General features: G+C 33.7%; 1 protein-coding gene across 1 annotated transcript; it reads left to right on the top strand.

Moving 5' to 3' along the window:
* Positions 1-8,672: 8,672 nt before the first annotated feature.
* SLITRK6 (SLIT and NTRK like family member 6) lies at positions 8,673-15,417 on the top strand. Its single transcript, XM_008528850.2, has 2 exons — positions 8,673-9,289; positions 11,658-15,417. Exon 2 carries the CDS (start codon positions 11,681-11,683, stop codon positions 14,201-14,203), a length of 2,523 nt encoding a protein of 840 aa, XP_008527072.2. The 5' UTR covers positions 8,673-9,289; positions 11,658-11,680; the 3' UTR covers positions 14,204-15,417.
* Positions 15,418-22,277: the final 6,860 nt, after the last annotated feature.

Here is a 22,277-nt window from a genome sequence, read left to right as displayed (position 1 = left end):
AGGTATCACACTTTTAATAAACTAAAAATTATGCATATGATACCATTGTGAATTTATTTTCTCAAACTGTATGTACATTTAAAAGACTTGTTTAGGGGCTGGCCCAGTGGCGCAGTGGTTAAGTTCACACATTCTGCTTTGGCGGCCGGGGGTTCTCTGGTTCAGATCCCAGGGTTGGACATGGCAGCGCATGGCAAGCCATGCTGTGGTGGGCATCCCACATATAAAGTAGAGAAAGATGGGCATGGATGTTAGCTCAGGGCCAGTCTTCCTCAGCAAAAAGACGACGATTGGTAGCAGATGTTAGCTAAGGGCTAATCTTCCTCAAAAAAATAAAATAAAATAAAATACAATAAATAAAAGACTTGTTTATTTGTTTTAAAGAGAGATGATACAAATGGGTTCCCTGAAAGCAGTCAGAATAAAAGTTGATCGCACAGGCAAGTATTTACTGTGATTTAAGGCCATTTAGTGAAAGAATAACAACCTAATTAGCAGTGGGGAACTCAAGTGGTTAATCTACCTTATTAAGACAGAATAAAATAATATCCACAACCATGACTCTGAGCTACCAAGGAAAACATAGAATTTAATATCTTAAGACTTCAACAAAAAACAGCAAATTGAATCCTTAGGCGATGCTAAGCAGTATTAAGTTGTTACATTCGTTGTGAGAAGGACGAACTGGGTGATCAGAGAAGGATAGATAACATCACAGCCCCAGGATACGCCTGCTGAACACATGCTCTCATATCTCATTCCTGCTCCGATTTGTTCTTCAGATAACCCAGGGATTTGGTGCACACCTGCTCCCACCACTAGTACGTGTCCACCTCTTCAACAACTAAAATATACCTATATCTGTTATGGGCTAGGCTGGGGTTGGCGGGATTGGAGGGAGGTATGTATACTATAAAGGGAAGATTATGTATCAATTGGGGAATCTTATGAAATATCTGGGGTCCACTCTAGATCAGGGAGACTACAGAGCCCCTGTGATAGAGAACATGTAAGATGAATCTCATCCAAAGGGCTTCTCCTCTGTATATTGCACAAGAGGCTCCTCCCTCAGGCATACCTCAAGTGAGCAGAACAGGATCTGACATAAATAGATTCCCTCTCAATGTCAATCTTTGGAGCAGCTTGATTCTCATTGACTTAGAGATACAAGGACAAGGAAGTATAGATGGTTAGTAAAATGTAGTATGATGGGAAAACAGCTATTTATATACATATTTTACCACTCAACCAATTATACAGTCTTTCAGATATATCTGAGTATGTATGAGGCATACATAGGTATATGTATGTATAAATATAAATGGTTCGTCATTGTGTTTTCAACTGATGTAATGATTTGCCCACGGTCATCAACAGTTACATATTGAATAAAATATGTTTTAGCAAAGTATTTTTTATTAAAGAAACAACCAAAAGTATTCTTTCAAAATATGTTCCTCTTATATATAGGACAAAACCTGTTTTCACTACAAATTATGTCCACGTATTATTTGTCCTGAGTGGCAATGTTATCTGCTTAGTAAACAAATTTTGAAGCCAGAGTGAGCTGGATAGGTTAAAATCTAGACTCACTCTTACTAATTTTGCTACATTGGATATGTTATATTTACCATTCGATTTTCTGATGCGGTAGTAGTTTCCACATAGGTTTGTTCTAAGGATAAATTTATTACTATGTATAGAGTGATTACAGTTGTTATAAACATGGGGAGTGCTCACAGTTGCATATAAATATTGCTTATTATTAACATTGTTAATTAAACATCTAAGGTTTAAAAACTTTTAAAAATCGAAGACAGTTTGGCTCTAATAAATAACGGCAGCATGCTGCTTTTTTTTAATTTGAAGAAACTTTATAATCCTTTGCAAGAGCATGATTAGTAATAAAAGCAATGGAGATCATCAGTTATTCCTACAAATAATATATTCTGTAATACTTTTCTTCTACTCAGGCTCAAATTTGGTTAGTTTTTTCTTAAAGTATACTTTTAACACACCATGGTAATTATTATGGGCCGGCGATAGAAAAAATACACACATAATTTACATATTTACAGTAAAATTTGAACAGTTAGCATGTTCCCCAACTTTCTCGGTTCTTAAGAATTTTAAAAAATACCCACTAGAGGGTGCTAAAAGAGTGAAAAAGCTTTAAACCAGGGGAGGTTTTAGGAATGATTCTCTTAATTCTTATTAATATTATACAAATATTCAAGGTTAGTTTTAGATTGAAAATCTTTATTTTCACTTTTTCTTCCTCCTCCAAAATCTAGGATTACTAAACAATGATTTCTTCTAGCATCAAGATTTGTAATATTTTGTGAAAAGGCATGTGTTTCTATGCATAGGAAGGAAGAGCAGGTAAGTGTTATTTTGAATTGCTTCGTTTCTTAAGATAGATAAGCTGTTTTTCAAATTGTTTTACTGCTAAATAACTGTTTAAAGCTGTGAAATTTCTAAAAATCAGTGTTTTCTAAGTTGTAGTAGGTTGGAGTTTCAAATAAAAATCAAGAACTACTTGTTAGAGATGCCTCTCTGATTATAATTAGTCAAAGAAGATACAAAATATTTCAAGGAGTATTTGTTTGCTGTAGTCACATGACTTCAAGCTCAATATTGTTTGAGGGTGAAGAAATTGAAAGACATTCTTAGTTCAAATGAGTGTTTTATAAGGATTGAATTCTATTTTTTATTGCCCAGGAAAATCAGGTATAATAAATCCAAAATTAACTTGATATTTCCTTCTGTAGACTTCTCTCTTCCTCTCTAAAAAAAGAAAGGAATAGGTATCCATTTAAACAAATATAATTTATAGTAGTCATTATGTGTTAGTTTCTACTAGAATTTTATTAGTTTGTATTCTTTATTATATATTATAATGGTCTGTGTCTCATTTCAAAATAGGGAAACATGAAAATTAATAGATAATACTACCTTTATTTTCTTAGATATACAATATACATAGTAATATTATATGGGATATGTACATTTTCAAAATACGTCATAAAGAAGCCTCACTTATTCCATAAGAGATATTGGACATTACTATAGGTAAGATGTATACAGTAAAATCAGTAAGAGGATAATTATATTAACAAAAATATCCATATTTATCTTCATGTAGGTGTATATGTACAATGTCAAATGTCCTTTTTTGTGTTGAATATAGATTGATTCTGAAGGAATATCTTTTTCCAGGTATCTGAGCAAATTATTTAAAACTCAAAAGTTTGTTCTCTAAGTTACATAACACTTTTTAAAATTTTATATACCAAATATGATATTTCTTATTTTGTTTTGGAGTTTTTTAGCAAGATTTCTGTTAACAAAAAAAGCCAACATTATTCAGTGAAATCTGTCACCAATTATTTATTCATTTTCTTGGTTAATATTAACATTCCAGTGATGACAGTAATAGTTCAGTAAATGTCTTTTTATATTAATTTCATTGTTATTTAGTTAAAAAGATGAAAAATAAAAAATTAGAGTCACCTGTTGAACTATGCCTTTATAGTTTTCAACAAACATGTGTATCTTGTCAATTATTTTCTTTCTTCACAGAACGTAGATTTATTTGTAACAAAGAATTTTATTTCTATCCAAATGAATGTAAAGTTTGGTACTTAAATTTCCATGTCAACTAATCAATCTTAGGTTGGTAAACTTATTACATTTATTCCACTACGTAGAGATCATCTCCATATAGATGATCTTACAGAATAATTAAATATATATATAATCAAATATTAAATATATAAATGCATGATATTCATAGTCATGATATTTACAGCTTTAGTTTATTGAAATAATACGTTGAAATAAATGAAACTGGCATATTTTGTAAAAATATTTGAATATCCTGATTATAAGATTAAAAATATTGAAATAAATTTGCATGCCTCAGTGATATAGCAATAGTTGACAGAGAGAGGCAGTGGTGTCTGAATTGTGATTGGCAATTTGAAGAGATCTAGGAATTTAAAATCTCCTGCAGGTAGCCCAACAAATTGATAGTCTATCATGCACATTTAATTCAATGGTATTTGCTTACCATTATTATTAATCAACTGAATACAAAGCAATTTAGTCAAGCAGATTGTGTTATAATAACTGCCGAATAACAGCATTTGGAAAGATGCAAAGGATTGATTTTTGATTTTTGATTTTCAATCTTGATCTTCAACATTAAGTTTTTGTTATATGGGCAACTTTTAAAAATCAATCTCTATACATTCCTAATAACAAGTAAATAAATGTCCTAAGATGACATGATAGTGAGAATATACAAAGGAACTGTTTGACTTGAAAAAGTAGTTATTTGACAGTTTTGTATACACAACTCACTTTATAGTACTATAGAAAAAAAATACAAAGTAGATACTAGCCTTCCCGCGAGGAGTCTGTACGGTCACAACTCACAGTCCACCATAATTCCACGGGAACTTGTTCCCTTGAACGCTGCTCATTGTTCATCGTGGAAATAGTCATCAACATTTTTCAGTTGTTTTTTTGTAATTTTTAAAAAGTTTTCTTAGTCATCCATTTGAAATAGGAAATTCTATGACGACAGACAGCTTATAGTCCAAGCTTCCAGGAGAAAAGTTTTTGTTTCATTTAGGTGTTGCCAGGCTAAACAATGGCATCAGAGAGCTCCTTTGTGTCAACAGATTTCAAATCAAAACAAAGTTTGATTGTAAAACCTCTGTTAAAATAAGGTAATTCCATTATTAGTTTTATACTTCTGCTCTCAGATCAAATTGAGCATGAAGGAAACTTGTTTTAAATAATAAATTAATCTTTTTATTAGAGGTTCAATGCAAGAGACAAATTTCCTGAGCACACATTCATGTGTGACTTTATAAAATGTTATATCTATCATATAAATTCCCTCTAAGATGCACAGACTTTTCACTGAGAAGTCATTATTCATGGTGAACCTCTGCAAATGTCCTTCTCATGGACAGAGATGCTATTGCTAAATGTGAGAAAATCTTCTATTCTTCCTCATAGAAAGGTCATGTTCCCTGAGTTAAATTGCATGTTATTGTCAGAAGTCAAGGTATCCATAACGATTATGCTCTGACTCTAACAGAACCAAAAAAAAGGAATGACGGTAAAGCGTTTGTGCTTCTCTTCCAGTGAAACATGAAAGAGAACCCTAAGTTCGAGATCGAAGAACCAAATTCAAAGTTTACTGTATAGCACAGAAATGTGAAAGATGAAAGACAACATTCTTTTATCATTTTCTATGAATGGGATTTATGTAAATAAGTCAAATTATATATTTCAAGTAGACTTTACCTCATTGCTATATTTAAAGATTTTTAAGAATTTCATAAGAGCTATTACTTTTGTATACAACGAACAGGATGAGAATACAAAATACTAAATTTTGAGTTGAATTTAAGCTATGAGATTGTTAGTAGATGTTACTTTTCTGATTTTCTTTGAATTTTCTTTAGTTTTATAATAAATACACTTTTTAAAAAGTATATACAATTAAAATAACTTCTGATTTGAAATAGGAAAAAGGAAATATATATTTATTAATGTTTATAAAATTAGTGTACATCTCTGTGTCTGAAAATTCAGACATTATTTGCAAATATCTGTAACATTCTATTTTAGTAGCATTATCATGAGTTTCAATGTAATCCCCTGACAGTATAGAGCAGACAGAACTCACAGTAATAGCTTCTTTCAGAGGATTTGTGTTTAATATTTCTTTTAAAATAATTATATAAGTACTTAAAAAATAACATTGATGTAAAATTATTTCTATGTTTAAATTCTTTGTTAAAAGAATGAAATCACCAATGGATATTTAAAATCCATCTATAGTATTATCATCCCCAAAGAGTCATCAAGTTTTATACGGTCTACCCTCAAAGTTTTAAATATGCCTCAGTCTACACAGATGGTGCAAGGGCCTCTCTTCAAGCCTTCCAGATTCTTGAGTTAAAATCAATCCAACATGTGTCTTCACTTTACCACTTAAGTATGGCACTGAAAAGGGGGGACAGATGCTCTGAGGTAGAACTAGTTCCATACAGAATGAGTAAATCTCTTTTACTGTTTAATTTTTTTCTTTCATCTTTCCAGTGCTTATTCTTGGTTTTTCATTTGATTGGTCCCACATACATTTTCAGTCCAACAAGCTTCATAAAACATTCTTCGATCTGGTCTTTGTCACCAATGCATACGTGAGATGATTTCCCTCCCACTGTCCACCGCATCAGGGAAAGGAAGGCATTCTCCTCAGTCCTGAGGAAGAATGACTGTGGGGCCTCACAGATGCCGCTGCTCTACAGTGACTAACAGAGATAAGGTCGATTTCCTCTGACCGCTTGGTGTTCTTGAACGTAATTAGAACACTTTCACATTTGCTCCTTAAGATTCACATGCTAAAAAAGCAGTTAAAAGTCACAATAACACATAACTTATAGGATGTGATTAAAAATAATTGCTCTTTAGCATCTTCCAATATGGAGACACTGGGGTGAATTATGTGGAAAGAGTAATAAAATTTAGTGTTTATTATGATCACCTAGAAAATTTATTATTAAAACTTAGAGGAAGCTACACTGGGAAAGTTTTTTTCCGTGTAATAATTGGAAATTAAAAATACGGTTAAAATAAATGTTGTCTACCAACCATTAACACTTTCTGCCATAAGCATTTTGGAAAGAAGGGCTGCACTTTACTGTGTTAGTGCAATAACTGAGGGACTGGTTAACAAAACATGGAGAACAGTGGATTTAGCCATAATCATTTTGAAAGTGCTGTTGTATATTTTACTATTAAGTTTGAGATAATGCTGAGTAATTCATTGCCAATATTACTTCTTTGAATTAAAAGTTATAGAATGCTCCTCAAACAATAATTCTTTATCCAGCCTTTCTTTATGTTCCCCCCCAAAATTTACAGAAAAAGCAAAGAATTAATAAAAAAGTCTTGTTAGTCACTTCTCTCCTTTACTGCTGTGCATAACCAGTAATTTATACACAAGAAAGACAGCATGTAATATGGAGGCAAGGGATTCAAGATAAATAACTTTGAATATCTGCCAGGTGTTCATTATGGATAAATAGACACATGCTCAAACTGGAGGAAATGAGAGAAACCTGTGTCAGTCTATGACGAACTCAGTTCCATTTGTCCAACATGTCTGTTTGAACAAATTTTCCTCCACAGACTATACTTCCAGAACATTTCACCTGTGACTTTGCCTCCAAAGCCTAAAGGAATGCATTTGGAGAATTATGCCTGTAGTGTTGGAAGGGAAATTATTCTAGTTTCTTGTTTTCCCGTTGATTCTAACTCTATTTTCTCACCACCTATCTAAATCACTAGGTTGAGTGTTAACTCAACTTGGCCATCAGCTAGCAGCAAATTGTGCCCAAGATTAATTCCTTACCTTTATTCTCTCTTATTCCTTACCTTTATTCTCTTTCCCTACTTTTCATCTGTATCATAATCTGTATTTCATCTTAAAACACACAGTGTCAAAATAAATGAGGAACTTAATGAGTGAGAGAATATAATATAAAGGAAAGTGGGAATAATAAAAATTGCATCAAATTCCTTATCTTTTAAAACAACCATTCCATACTAAGAATATGAAAAACTTATGGATTTGAGTGCATAACTGCAGACAATCATTAAATAATAATCTAATCTGATATTCTCCCATTTTGATGATTTAAGTGCTATGAAACCTCTTTTAAAAATAGCTTTTTCTGAAATGAGATCTTATATTTTATATGTAGACTCTAGAACCTACAGGCAAGACTGTTTCTAAACATAGAGTGCTTCAAAATGAATAAATGATAGTGTCTAGTACATTCATTTTGGATGTGAAAAAGCTCAGGTACTTGGAATGTAAGAAAGGGGAGTGATTTTTAAAATATAGGCATTTGGGGAAATAAGGAATCTGACAGTTGAGAGTTTTATTAGTGATGATTCGGAAACTTTTAAAAGTTGAAGAAAAAAGTAACATTTTAAAAATAACCTTTGTTAGGAAAGAAATGCTCTCTGAGCTAGTACCATAAAAATCGAGATGTAATTTCTACGTACTCATTTAACTTGCTTCATTTTATCTGAAAAACATAATTTCCTGTTTTTGACAGTGATAAGCAGTGTTTGACTAATGACAACCATTGTAATAAAGATTCTTGAATATATTTTAAAATAATCATATTTCCCTTGCAAATAAATACTATCTTAACTGAAAAAAACACCTTATTTCTAGTCTCATTTTAGCTGTAGGGAAAGAAATAATGAAGTGTAAAACTTAAAGTCTCTGACATGAGGCTTTAAAAAATTTTTAAATGGTGAACATAAAAATGTAAATGCTGTAGGAAAGCAGTGCATGTGAACATTTTAAAAGTTAATTAGTGCACAATTTCAACCATAAATACCACTAAAAAAAAAAACCTAAAGCGACTATACTACAGTTGCTTGCAGGTTTTCTACACATGTACGCAAATAGTGCAGAACTGTGCTAGATGAGGATTGAAAACAATGTATTTTTTTAGCTTGCTATATAACACCACATATTACTAAACATTTAAAATGACATGTACTTATTTCCATCAAAATCCACTTGCACTGTATTTGGTATAAAAGGGGAGTGGAAAGACCATTTGCAGAAAAAGGAGGAGTTGAGCAGTCCCAAGGTGGAGCTGTCTCTTGTGTTAAATGACACTGGCAGATTAAAGCGCTGTGATGGGGAAGGGCTTAAAGGCTGAGTCAAAAGCCAAGAAGTCTATTTACGCCTACCTCCCAGCCCTTGGCAATCTGACTAATAACAAACTGAGCTAACAAGAAAGACTAGAAAGGGAGGAAAGAGAACATTGCTGCAGCTCCAATCTACAACCTAAGAAAGCAAGAGTGATCAATCCCAGCTCTGTGAAACATCTTGTTTATTTACTGCATTCAGCAGCTTGCAAATGGTTAACTATATGCAGAAAAGTCAGCACAGCTGTGAAGTATGCTGTGAATTTTAATTGGGGGAAAAAAGGACAACTGCTTCAGGATGATCTAGTATGCACTCTGCTCGAAATATTTTCAATGAAATGCTCAGCATTTTGTCTTTGACCAAAGGTTTTAACTTTATGAAGCAATGGGACTTGCCAAAAAGTGATATTTGAGAAGAAAGTACGTGGTGGTTGGTGTTTTCTCGTTTATTAAAGAAACCGAATTTACTTTGAACATCTCTTCCAGCTGTGCGTTACAGATAACGTCAGGAAGAGTCTCTGCTTTACAGGTAAGATGAATGTTTCCAGGTTTTTCTGATACCTGTTTTTGCATTATCCTAAGGCGATTGAATTTATGTTTGCCCCGTTAAAAAAAAATAACTTTGCCTTAAAGGATATCTAGTTTCATTCTTGTTCACTGGCACAACTAAGGTTATAGAGACGCCTGTTTTCTCTGAGCAGCAGATATTTAGTCTAACAGCTGGCTGTAGAGAAGAACAAACAAAATAATGTGCCACTATTTCTTTGACAGCATGCAGTTTGTTATTGGAAACTAAATATGTGTGCTTTCTGAAGGAAAGATCATTTTCAAACGCCATTGTTGAATTTAAAATATAAGCAGAATATTAAAAGATTCTTTATATTTTGTACACTAGTTTTATTATTTTCTGACTTGAAAATACGTTTTCTGAAAATATGTAAATGAAGATTTTTGACCTCTTTAACACTGTATCAGACGTTGTCAATATGAAAGCACTCTTCAAATTTGTGTGTATTTCTGAAAAGATTAGAAACTGTTTCCCAGGATAATATGAAGAGCATAAAATGCATGTAAGATGAATAAAATACTGACAGGTTGGCTTCTGGAAGTTATTTACTATTTTCTCAAGATGCTATGCCTGGTGAAATGAGTAATATTCTTTCTCTGTAATGTATGGAGAAGCACTTTCAGGGTTTGTGGAAGCTAATCCACAAGTTGAAGATTCTGACTACAAGCTGCTTGATTCTGAGCACAGCTCTCAGAGATGGTTAAAATCAAACTATTTCCCTATGGAAACGTTGCGTCTGGTAACTTTTCCTTCATGTAGAAAGGCACTATATTGTTTGGTTTGGTTTGGTTTTCTTTTGCCTGTCAGAAACTTCATACTATCCACGTTTTCCATGAAACAGTGTGTTTTCACAGAATGAAAGTTTATTTTCAGGATTATTGATTGTGTTCTGGGATGTTTTATCTGATTGTGAATTTTAATTAGATTCAAAGTTACCGTTCACATTCCATCCAGAAAAATGAAAGCAGTTACCATTTCGAAAAGTTGAATAGTTTTAAGATGTGGTGTTTGTTTACCTTTCAATTTAGTTTGTATAAGTTTAAGGTGCATTATTTAGAGGAAGGGAATAAAATTAGAGACCATTAGAGTTATATGTATTTACCTTGTCATTGCTGTCATCTCAGAATCTTTTTAAAAATTGCTGTTTCGGATGCCTGTCTTAAATTTTTAAGGAGTTGGAGTATGTGATGTCGTTATCCTAACCATCGTTTTTTATTTAGCAGATTAGAGATATCCTCAAATATTTTAGTATGGTGCAGTTTTTTTCAGAGTTCATTGCTTGTGACTTTAAGCCTGATAATAAAGGAGATCAAACGCTTAATTATGTGATGACATTCAGTGCCCTAAAGCTTGTTTTAAGACCTCATTTGGAAGTCATTTGCTAGAAGTTTATATGTGGCATTGCTTTTTCTTTTAGAATAGCTGGAAATGCAGGTTAAAGATAATTTTTTCTTGTTTTGTTTCTATGCCATTAACCTTATTCATAACAGAGGAATTAAACAGTAGCAGGATATATCTTACCTCTAAAAATTCAATATAAAGTGTGACTCAAGTGAAATTTGAAGGGGTACTCTTAATCATATATATGTAATATGATTAGGTTTATACAACTGCCCTGGACAGCATAGTTAAGACAAAATTCTTTTTATAGCACTCCACTTTATTACAACAGGGTCAGAGACATATTTTTCACAAGGTTTTTAAGTAAATAATGAAATTAGTAAGTGTCTTAAGCCAAAATCAAAGTAGGTTAAACACAAAGTTATTAGATGTTACATTATGATATCCAGTTCAAAAATAAAAATGAATAAAGGAAATGCATAATGCATGCATACATACATACATTCTTTCTATCATTTTTGCATTCCCAACAGTTATCTCTGCTTCTGGCTAATATCTACATGTTTGTCTCTTACTGTAATCCTTCAGCCTTAGATTCCTCCTCTTTGAGGTAAACTAAATCAGGGTTTTCTTGAATAAACACCTTTGCATCATATCAGATTATCAATGGTCCGTTTAGCCAATATCTGTCTCCATCTATTACATAGTTTATTTGACAGATGTGAATAAAAAGTGATTTAATATTTTAAATTCTCCTTGACCTAAATTTTATATTTTGGTCACAAAGCAGGTTAAAAGTAAAATCAACTTGCCCGTTACAGTATTTGAAAAAAATAAACGAAAATGTCCATGCAGCAAAATATTCACATTTTCAGAGTAATCAATATTTTCCTTTTTAGAGGAAAACCTATCACTTTGAAAGTGTCAGCTTCATTCCCTCCCTGCTCCTGTCCACTAAAGCCCGTTGCTATTGCATTTTGTTTTACAGAGTCAGATCCATCACGCAACAACATGAAGCTGTGGACTCATCTCTTCTTCTCATGTCTCCTTGCCTGTATATCTTCACAGTCCCAGTCTCCAAAGTCCTCAGCCGGAGGTTCCTGTGATTCTCTCTGCAACTGTGAGGAAAAAGACGGCACGATGCTAATAAATTGTGAAGAAAAAGGTATCCAGAAGTTATCCCAAATAAGTGTGCCACCATCGCGACATTTCCACTTAAATTTATTAAATAATGGCTTGACGATGCTTCACACAAATGACTTTTCTGGGCTCACCAATGCTATCTCAATACACCTTGGATTTAACAATATTGCAGATATTGAGACAGGTGCATTTAACGGCCTTGGCCTTCTTAAGCAACTTCATATCAATCACAACTCATTAGAAATTCTTAAAGAGGACACCTTCCATGGACTGGAAAACCTGGAATTCCTACAAGCAGATAACAATTTTATTACGGTGATTGAACCAAGTGCCTTTAGCAAGCTCAACAGACTTAAAGTGTTAATTTTAAATGACAATGCTATTGAGAGTCTTCCTCCAAATATATTTCGATTTGTTCCTTTAACTCATCTAGATCTTCGTGGAAATCAGTTGCAAACATTGCCTTACGTTGGGTTTTTAGAACACATTGGCCGAATATTGGATCTCCAGTTGGAGGACAATAAATGGGCCTGCAATTGTGACTTGATACAGCTAAAGATTTGGTTGGAAAACATGCCTCCACAGTCTGTCATCGGTGACGTTGTGTGCAACAGCCCTGAATTTCTCAAAGGAAGCATTCTGAGCCGACTGAAAACAGAATCGATTTGCCCCACTCCACCAGAATTTGAAGAACACGAGGATCCTTCAGGGTCGTTACATCTCACAGTAACGTCTTCAATCAGTGGTAGTCGTATGTCAACCAAGACTACATCCCTTTTAAAACCACCCACTAAAGCACCAGGTTTGATACCTTATATCACAAAGCCATCCACTCAACTTCCAGGACCCTACTGTCCTATTCCTTGTAACTGCAAAGTACTGTCTCCATCAGGACTTCTAATACACTGTCAAGAACGCAATATTGAAAGCTTATCAGATCTAAAACCTCCTCCGCAAAATCCTAGAAAGCTCATTCTAGCTGGGAATATTATTCATACATTAATGAAGTCTGATCTAGTGGAATACTTCACCTTGGAAATGCTTCACCTGGGAAACAATCGTATTGAGGTGCTTGAAGAAGGATCATTTATGAATCTAACAAGATTACAAAAGCTCTACTTAAATGGTAACCATCTGACCAAATTAAGTGGAGGCATGTTCCTTGGTCTCCACAGTCTTGAGTACTTATATCTTGAATACAATGCAGTTAAGGAAATACTACCAGGAACCTTTAGTCCAATGCCTAAACTTAAAGTCCTCTATTTAAATAATAACCTCTTACAAGTTTTACCACCACATATTTTTTCAGGGGTTCCCCTAACGAGGATAAACCTGAAAACAAACCAATTTACCCATCTACCTGTAAGTAATATCTTGGATGACCTTGATTTATTGACCCAGATTGACCTTGAGGACAACCCCTGGGATTGCTCCTGTGACCTGGTTGGATTGCAGCAATGGATACAAAAATTAAGTAAGAACACAGTGACAGATGACGTCCTCTGCACTTCTCCAGAGCACCTAGACAGAAAGGAATTAAAAGCACTAAATAGTGAACTTCTTTGCCCAGGTTTGGTCAATAACCCATCCTTGCCAACTCAGACTAGTTACATAATCGTCAGTACTCCTACAGCCACAACAACAGCGGATACTATTTTAAGATCGCTTAGCGATGCTGTACCACTATCTGTTTTAATCTTAGGACTGCTGATTGTATTCATAACGATTGTGTTCTGTGCTGCAGGGATAGTGGTTCTCGTTCTCCACCGCAGGAGGAGATACAAAAAGAAACAAGCAGAAGAGCAGATGAGAGATAACAGTCCTGTACATCTTCAATACAGCATGTACGGTCATAAAACAACTCACCACACTACTGAAAGGCCCAGCGCCTCACTCTACGAGCAGCACATGGTGAGCCCCATGGTTCATGTTTATAGAAGTCCATCCTTTGGCCCAAAGCATTTAGAAGAGGAAGAAGAAAGGAATGAGAAAGAGGGGAGTGATGCAAAGCACCTCCAAAGAAGTCTTTTAGAACGGGAAAATCATTCACCACTCACAGGGTCGAACAGGAAGTATAAAACCACAGACCAATCAACAGAATTTTTAACCTTCCAGGATGCCAGTTCATTATATAGGAACATTTTAGAGAAAGAGAGGGAACTTCAGCAACTGGGAATCACAGAATACCTAAGGAAAAACATTGCTCAACTCCAGCCTGATGTGGAGGTACAGTATCCGGGAGCTCACGAAGAGCTAAAATTAATGGAGACATTAATGTACTCAAGGCCGAGGAAGGTATTGGTGGAACAGACTAAAAATGAGTATTTTGAGCTCAAAGCTAACTTACATGCTGAACCTGACTACTTAGAAGTCCTGGAGCAGCAAACATAGATGGAGAGTTTGAGGGCTTTCGCACAAATGCTGTGATTCTGTCTTAGTCCCAACCTTGTAAATAAGTGCCTTATGTAAGTGTGGCATCAATCAGAACTTAAGCACAGCAGTAGTCCTATGGGAAAAAAAGAAGAAAAAGAAACTCAGGGATCACTGGGAGAAGCCATTAGATTGTCTTCAGGCAATTTTGTCTGTCCCCAATACAATAATCCTTGCATGTAAATCATTCAAGGATTACAGTAATATCTGCCCACATACTTAAAAGTGTTTCATGGAAGTCCTCTTGCACATCTAAAAGAGTCTGATATTTAAGCAACTCTTATTTTCTTGAATTGCTTTACCCATCGACTAAGTAGAATTGGATTTTGCCATTTAAGAATTATACCTGTATATGTAGTTATAACACATAAGGAATATATTGCTTCTATAACCAGTATATGTACTGCAAAAAGGTACATTGTCGGATATGCCTAATTTTCTTGCAATAAAGGTAAAAGGAACTGGAACTTAAAAATTACAAATAGTGATAGTAAATAAAAAAATGGAAGGTCAAATTATATAGGCTATGAGTGGCCCACAACTTTGAACATTTGAGGGTTAAAAAAATGCCACCGCTACTATGCTTTCTGAATTTAAAAATAAGAATGATTAATAGTTCAAGTGGAATGAATAAGCAAATTTTTTGGTTTTTCTGCACATTTTGTGTGGACAATCCTATTGTCAATGCTGCTGTGAACTAAGGTATGTCATTTGTGCTCAAAGTTTAATTCTTATCCTTGAAATATTTTAAAAATGCTACTGATATTCAGCTGTAAATATGATTAGTGCATCTATTCAGTTTGATTTCTTTCATAGAATCAGTCCTTTGTAAATTTGAATACTATGATAGAAATATGTTTCTGTGGCAAGTAATAATTCACAGGTGTAAATCAAATAGGAAAGATTATTTTATTTTTATTGATGTATACTGATAGTTGCCGTAAATTAGTAGCAAAAGGCACACATAAGGGTAAGTGGTTTGAGTTGCCTCAAGAGTGGGACAATGTAGCTTTATTTTACGAGAAAGTATAGCTAGATTTCTATGAACTATTTATTCTGTACAGTTTTGTATATTTTTGTTTCACAAAGGTAATTATTCTTGGGTGCCTTTCAAGAAAATTAAAAATATTGCTCACTACAATAAAATTAAAATAAAAATCCTCTTTTTAAATGTGCTTTCTTCAATTAGTCTGATCTGTAATTCAGTAAGTCAGGATTAACATATACACGTGCGTGCACACCCACACACACACACACACACGCAAAAGGAGATTTCTGTTTGTTCTTGCCCACACAAAAGCATCCTGTTCACCATGTGCAAAAAGGCCAATGTCTAAGTATGATTGACACAGAGCCAAACTTAACGTCTAACTGGTAGTGTTCCCTTTCCAGCAACTCACTTTCCCACTCAATATAAATAGAAATGATTTATTTTTCTTCTTTCTGATTATAGAATCAATTATATAGCAGATTTTCACATGGCAAAATGGAATTAATCTAGGTAATTTAGTTCTGTTTTCTGAACACCACACAGATCCATGCACAGGGTTAGGAAGGAAACATATTTCCTATTAGGAAGGACTTACTTTAATTGATTTAACACTATTTTAGTGATTCCTGAGTGTTCTCTTAAATATTTTGGTTTCCAATACTCAACTGTCTGTACTACTAGCAAAACATGCATTATTTCTTTGATCTTGAATGAGAAGCCTTCCCATTGATAAAATCAGTAGGGGCCTCTGCTGCGTGGTATAAAGGCTAATTATAAGTCTATTATGAAACCATGTCACTAGGTTTTCTTTTAAATCATTGCACATATTAATAGAAAACAATAAAAAATTATGTATTAAAAGGTTCACTGAACAGAAATTTCTCCATTAATTTCCAAGGTTGGAAAGGACAAAGAAGGGAATTATTTTTTTTTTAGGTAATACTTACTAAAGGGAAATTTGTGTGCATATGGAATACTTTATGTATTTATCCACTAGAAAATATTCAGCACAATAATTAGTAGTAAATGAACAGGAACCCTCCAAAGCGTGATTGTAATGGCTGCATTCTAAAGACAAAATAAGCAAAGCAAGAAATGAATTCATGTTATTGCACTTCTCCTGCTCAGTAGGGTATCTGTCAATATTTTCTGATTCTAATCAAGCACATATAGATATTAGAAAGACTTAAGAATTTCCCATGCCTGGAGGACCCTTGGCATGAATCCATGAATACAGACAGAGACATGTCCTCAGGAACATTCTTCTCTTTTGGGTGGAGGAAATATTTTTTTAAAATATTTATTCATTGTTAACTGCTTAAAGTAACAATGTTCATTTTTCTGCTTATAATCAAGACTGAACAAAGTTGTTTATGAAGTCATGTAAATACATCCCCCAGAATTAAATACAATCCCAGGACTAAAAGCCTGTGAGAGTCTGGATATAACTTATAATGAGGTAGAAATAATTATGGTGTCCAAAGAGTAAGAGATTTTAAAGGCTTAAATGTTTCATTCATGATGAAATCTTACTTAAGCGATTTGTTTCCCTATAAGAAATAATTGAGAATTGAGAAAGTTAGCAATGGTCTTTAAGTCTTAACAGGTCTGTGACCTATGATAATCCCTCAGAACTTTGGTTATTTTACCTGCATTTCCTATTTCTTCTCTCTCCCACTAAAGAATAATTTATATTATATTCTCTGTTTGATTATTTACCTAAGTGGCCAATGTGGTCTCTTTCTGCAAATAATTGTTAGATTCAGAGTCCTAAGTCCTAATTCAGTATCTTCAGTCTTATTCACATGTACCTGGGCATTCTAAAAAAATTAGATTTTTAATTATACTAGTTTTTAAAAAAATTTAAACGGAAGTTACATTTCACTCATTGCATATCAGTGCAGGATGTCTGAATCTTGAATTTTTATAATACTGTGATACTAGTGTATAATCCTACTGGATCAAACCTGCTTAATTCTGTCAATCTGTTGACACAAATAGTATTAATCATTAGCAAATCATTTTTCACTAAATTAGTATGAAAATACTTATGACATTTTTCTTCAGATACCTCCAGTAACCTCCACACTGAGATGGAAATTTTACAGTCTATATAAGAAAGGATCATGTCAATGATGCTGGTTCTCCCTCTTGAATCAATCTCTTATATTGTGGAGGGGAGAAAGCCTTTCCTTGTTGCTCTAATAGTAAGTAAATTGAAGTAACATCTAGGCAGCCATTAAGCTGCCTTGATGCTTTGACTCAATTAATTTAAAAGGCTTAAGCTTTGATCCAGGATTGAAGAAAATATGAGTACCTCCTTCTCATTAAAATGCAACTTTTTAAAATAATGGTTTGTATCAAATAACAATAAAGATAACCAAATATAGATGAGATAGATAGATGATGGATAGATATGTGATAGTCATAATATACATGTAATATATTTTGTATTTGTTCTTCTATGATAACTAATAGATGTATAATCAAAAGAACTCTTAAAAGAAGGGGAATACTACTAATTTGAAGAATTGTTTGATAATAAAGTGGGTTTTTTTAATATAAACGAATACCTAAGAAAGCTCAACAAAGTGCTCCACATTTAATAAGACATAATTATAATTGGAGGAGACTGTTCTCTACATGAAAAGAAAGTTATCTATCTGCATAAAATGCTGAGTATTTGGGAAGAGCAGTTTGGATGTTCCGGTAATTGGAAAATGGTTTTACAATGAATTTGAGAATTCCTCTATTTCTTTTCCATCAACCCTTTTGTGATACAGGCATGAATGGCTACAGTTTTCTTCTTGAGAAGATGGGGTATCACAAAAGGACAATCTTTTATGATAGGAAAGAAGGCAATTACAAGTCTTTCTCAGGAGGAATGGTCCTATATCTAGATAACAATATCAACAATGATCCCTTTGATGAGCAATGGATAAGGGATTAAAAATACAGTATTCCTGGAGCCAGCCTGGTGGCACCGTGGTTAAGCTTGTGCACTCCACTTCGGTGCTCCAGGGTTCACAGCTTCGGACTCCAGGCACAGACTTAGCACAGCTTGTCAAGCCACACTGTGGTGGCGTCCCACATAAAATAGAGGACGACTGGCGCAGATGTTAGTTCAGCAACAATCGTCATCAAGCATAAAAAGGAAGATTAGCAACAGATGTGAGCTTAGGGCCAATCTTCCTCACACACACACACAAAAATACAATATTCCTTTTCAGTTTATACATCCTGAAACATAGATATTCACCCAAACATTTCCTGAGGTTTATAACCATAATAATATCTCAAATAAAAAAGAGAATGTAATAGCTGCTTATCATTGAATTATGACAATTATATTATTAAAATTATATTGTTTAACAAATTTCTGTCATAAGGAAATAAACACCATTTTATGGAACACGTCTAGTTTTTTAAAGATGAATTTATATTTATTATATATACACATCTATTTTCATGTTTATGTAACACAGAGAAAGCTGCCAGATGTAGAATCCTCTTCTAGCTGCTTTAAAAGCGTAAACAAACAGACAAATACTCTCCTGTTAGTAAATGTTTTTCAGTAGAATAGTGAATGAAGAATGGGAACAATTCAAGACAATGATTTGCACACACACATGCACATGCATACAAACAAGCATGTATTTCCAATTAAAATTATTTAAAATTGTACATTTTTTGAATAGAGTACTTTTATTTCAGAATTTTAAAACATGGAAAGCAGAAAGCCTGACCTTCCACAAATAATTTTTGCCTCTTATACCTCTAAGTTTCTACCTGTGAGAAAATTGGTTATCTGTGAATGAGTAATGTATTTTGAGTCACTTGTGTAAAATCTCAGGGCATTTAATTGTCATGTCTTCATATTTGGTGTATATAGTTCTTGAACAGAGGTACATACAAAATGAGTCATTTTGCTGTCAGAATGAACATGCTCAATTTTAAATTCCTGGTGTTTTCAGTGATGAATCATCATTAGTGAATGGATGTTAATTGTATTTCCATCCCATTACTTGGTGTTGTAAGCAATCCAAAGACATATAAGTCTCCATTACTACGTTTGTATGATTTATACTGTCATAAATTAATATATTAATACATGGTTGAATAAGATGAGAACAAGATGATTAACAATAAAGTTCAGAGGATTTATGACTCTAAAAGAGAAGGATCAGTTTAAATGCTACATATGATTTCACCAATTAAGACTTTCCTAGACATACTTTGGACCTATTCCTTGCATTCTAAGTATTTTGGCTTAAAAAGGACATAGTTGAAGAATACATTGTGTTATATACAGCCAACACAATTCCCAGATATCAGCACATCATAAACTTTCGAGTTTGTCTATTCTAATTTTCTCATTTTACAAACGAAGGAGGTAAGAAATTTACCTTATGTTATGTAACTGTTAAGAGTAAAAAGGCCAGCATTGGAACTCTGTTTTATTCTTGTTGTTTTATTTTGTTTTGTTTTATTTTCAGGGGAGTGGTCTTCTCTAGACTGTCTGCCACAATCATGAGTATTTACAGGCCAGATGGAATCTCAGAAAACGTTTGTCTTGTGTTTCACGTACTTTGCTTCTGTGTTTACATAGGATACTCTTCGTTTAATATTTTATGGAAAGAAAAATTAGACATTTGAGTAATGTTAGACATGGGTTTCATAATTCTAAATTATTCAAAATGATATATAAACACATATTAGATACAGGTAGAAAAAAGCTGACTGATTTAGTGAATTGGACAACACATACATGTGATAGAAACCCATTGTGTCAGATTTTTTAAAAACTCAGAATAATTAATTACTATTTATCAATACTCTATAATTTTCAAACACAATTTATTAAGAATTTGATTTCTGTTCTGTTTCATAGACTCCAACACTGGCAAAGAAAATATAACATGGATAGTTCTTATGATATTGCATTGATTTAAAACTTCATGCATAAACGATATGTAATTTAAGTGTGTTAGAGTTATCATACATATAGAGATTATGGTATCAGATATTTTCATTATTCCATTTCTTTTTTAGGAAGATTAGCCCTGAGCTACCATCCGCCATCAATGCTCCTCTTTTTGCTGAAGAAGATCGGCCCTGAGCTAACATCTGTGCCCATCTTCCTCTATTTTATACATGGGATACCTGCCACAGCATGGCTTGATAAGTAGTGTGTAGGTCCGCACCCGGGATCTGAACCAGTGAACCCTGGGCCACAAAGGCGGAGCACAGGAACTTACCCACTATGGCCCCTTCATTATTCCATTTTTTAAGACCTCTACCTGAAGTCACTTCATTTCCATGATATCACTTATATGTTAAAATAAAGATCATTATTTTAATGAATATATCATTTAAATCCTAGAAAGATAGTTTTACAATAGGAGGGATTTCTTTTTCTTTTTAAGCAAACTTTGTTTTCAGAGCAGTTGTAGGTTCATAGCAAAACTTATGAGAAAATATAGAGTCTCTGTATACTTGCTCTCCCCAGAGAAGCCTAGCTACCTGTACTATCAATATTCCCCACCAGAGTGGTACAGTTATTACAATTGGTAAATCTACATGGATACCTAATTATCACCCAAACTCCATAGTTTACATTAAGATTCACTGTGGATGCTCTACATTCTTTGAGTTTGACAAATGTGTAATGATGTGTATTCACCATTATAGTATCAAACAGCATATTTTCACTTCTCCATAAACCCCCTGTGTTTTGTCTAATTCATCCCTTCCTGGCAACCACTGATCTTTTTACTGTCTCCATAGTTTTGCCTTTTCCAGAATGTCATATGGTTGAAATCATACAGTACATAGTCTTTTCAGATTGGCTTCTTTCACTTAGTAATATGCATTAAAGATTTCTCCATCTCTTTTCATGGCTTAATATCTCATCTCCTTTTTGCACTGAATAATATTTCATTGTCTTGATGTGTCACGGTTTATTTATCCACTCACCTACTGAAGAATATTATGGTTGCTTCCAAGTTTGGGCAATTATGAATAAAGCTGCTATAAACATCCATGTGTAGGTTTTTATGTGGACATAAGTTTTCAACTCATTTGGGTGAATACCAAGGAGCCCAATTGCTGGATCATATAGTAAGAGTGTGTTTACTTTAGTAAGAAACCACCAAGCCATCTTCTAATGTGGCTACCACATTTTGCATTCCCACCAACAATGAATGAGAGTTCCTGTTGCTCCACATCTCTGCCAGCATTTCGTGTTGTCAGTGTTCCAGATTTTGGCCATTCTAACAGGCTTGTAGTGGTGTCTCATTGTTGTTTTAATTTATATTTCCCTGTTGTCATATGATGTGGAGCATCTTTTCATGTGCTTTTTTGTCATCTGTATATCTCCATTGGTCGGGTGTCTGTTAAGCAATTTGGTTCATTTTTTAATCAGGTTGTTTGTTTTCTTGTTGTTGAGTTTTAAGAGTTCTTGGTATATTTTGGATAACTGGCCTTTATCAGATATACCTTTAGCAAATATTTCTTCAGCAAATATTTCTTCTAGTCTGTGGCTTGTCTTCTCATTCTCTTGACAGCACATGTCACAGAGCAGAAGTTTTCAGTTTTAATGAAATCCAGTTTATCAATTATTTCTTTTATGGATCATGCCTTTAGTGGTATCTATAAAGTCATCTCCACATTCAAGGTCACCTAGATTTTCTTCTATGTTCTGTTCTAGGAGTTTGATAGTTTGCACATTATATTTAGACCTATGATCCATTTTGAGTTAATTTTTGTGATGGATGTAAAGTTTGAATCTAGATTCACTTTTTGGCCTGTGGATGTCAATTTGTTGAAAAGACAATATGATGGGTTTTTTAAATCACATACAATTTAAAAACTGATTGTTTATTTACAATATAATTCATTTTAGTCATATTTAATACTTGAGTGCCATTAATACTACACATTACTGCATGTCTGACAGAGCATAACATATAAGACACAAAAATGTCACATTATAAAGATTAGTATCATTGGATCGGAATTACCTGAAGCTACAAGTGTGTTGAA

This window comes from Equus przewalskii, chromosome 16 (assembly GCF_037783145.1).
Source record: "Equus przewalskii isolate Varuska chromosome 16, EquPr2, whole genome shotgun sequence".
Lineage (NCBI taxonomy): Eukaryota > Metazoa > Chordata > Mammalia > Perissodactyla > Equidae > Equus > Equus przewalskii.
Note: the sequence above shows the minus strand (reverse complement) of the source record. Positions and strands in the feature narration are given on the sequence as shown.

Excerpts from the sequence above, each read along its gene's own strand:
- SLITRK6 (XM_008528850.2), top strand. The coding sequence starts at position 11,681 with ATGAAGCTGTGGACTCATCTCTTCTTCTCATGTCTCCTTGCCTGTATA.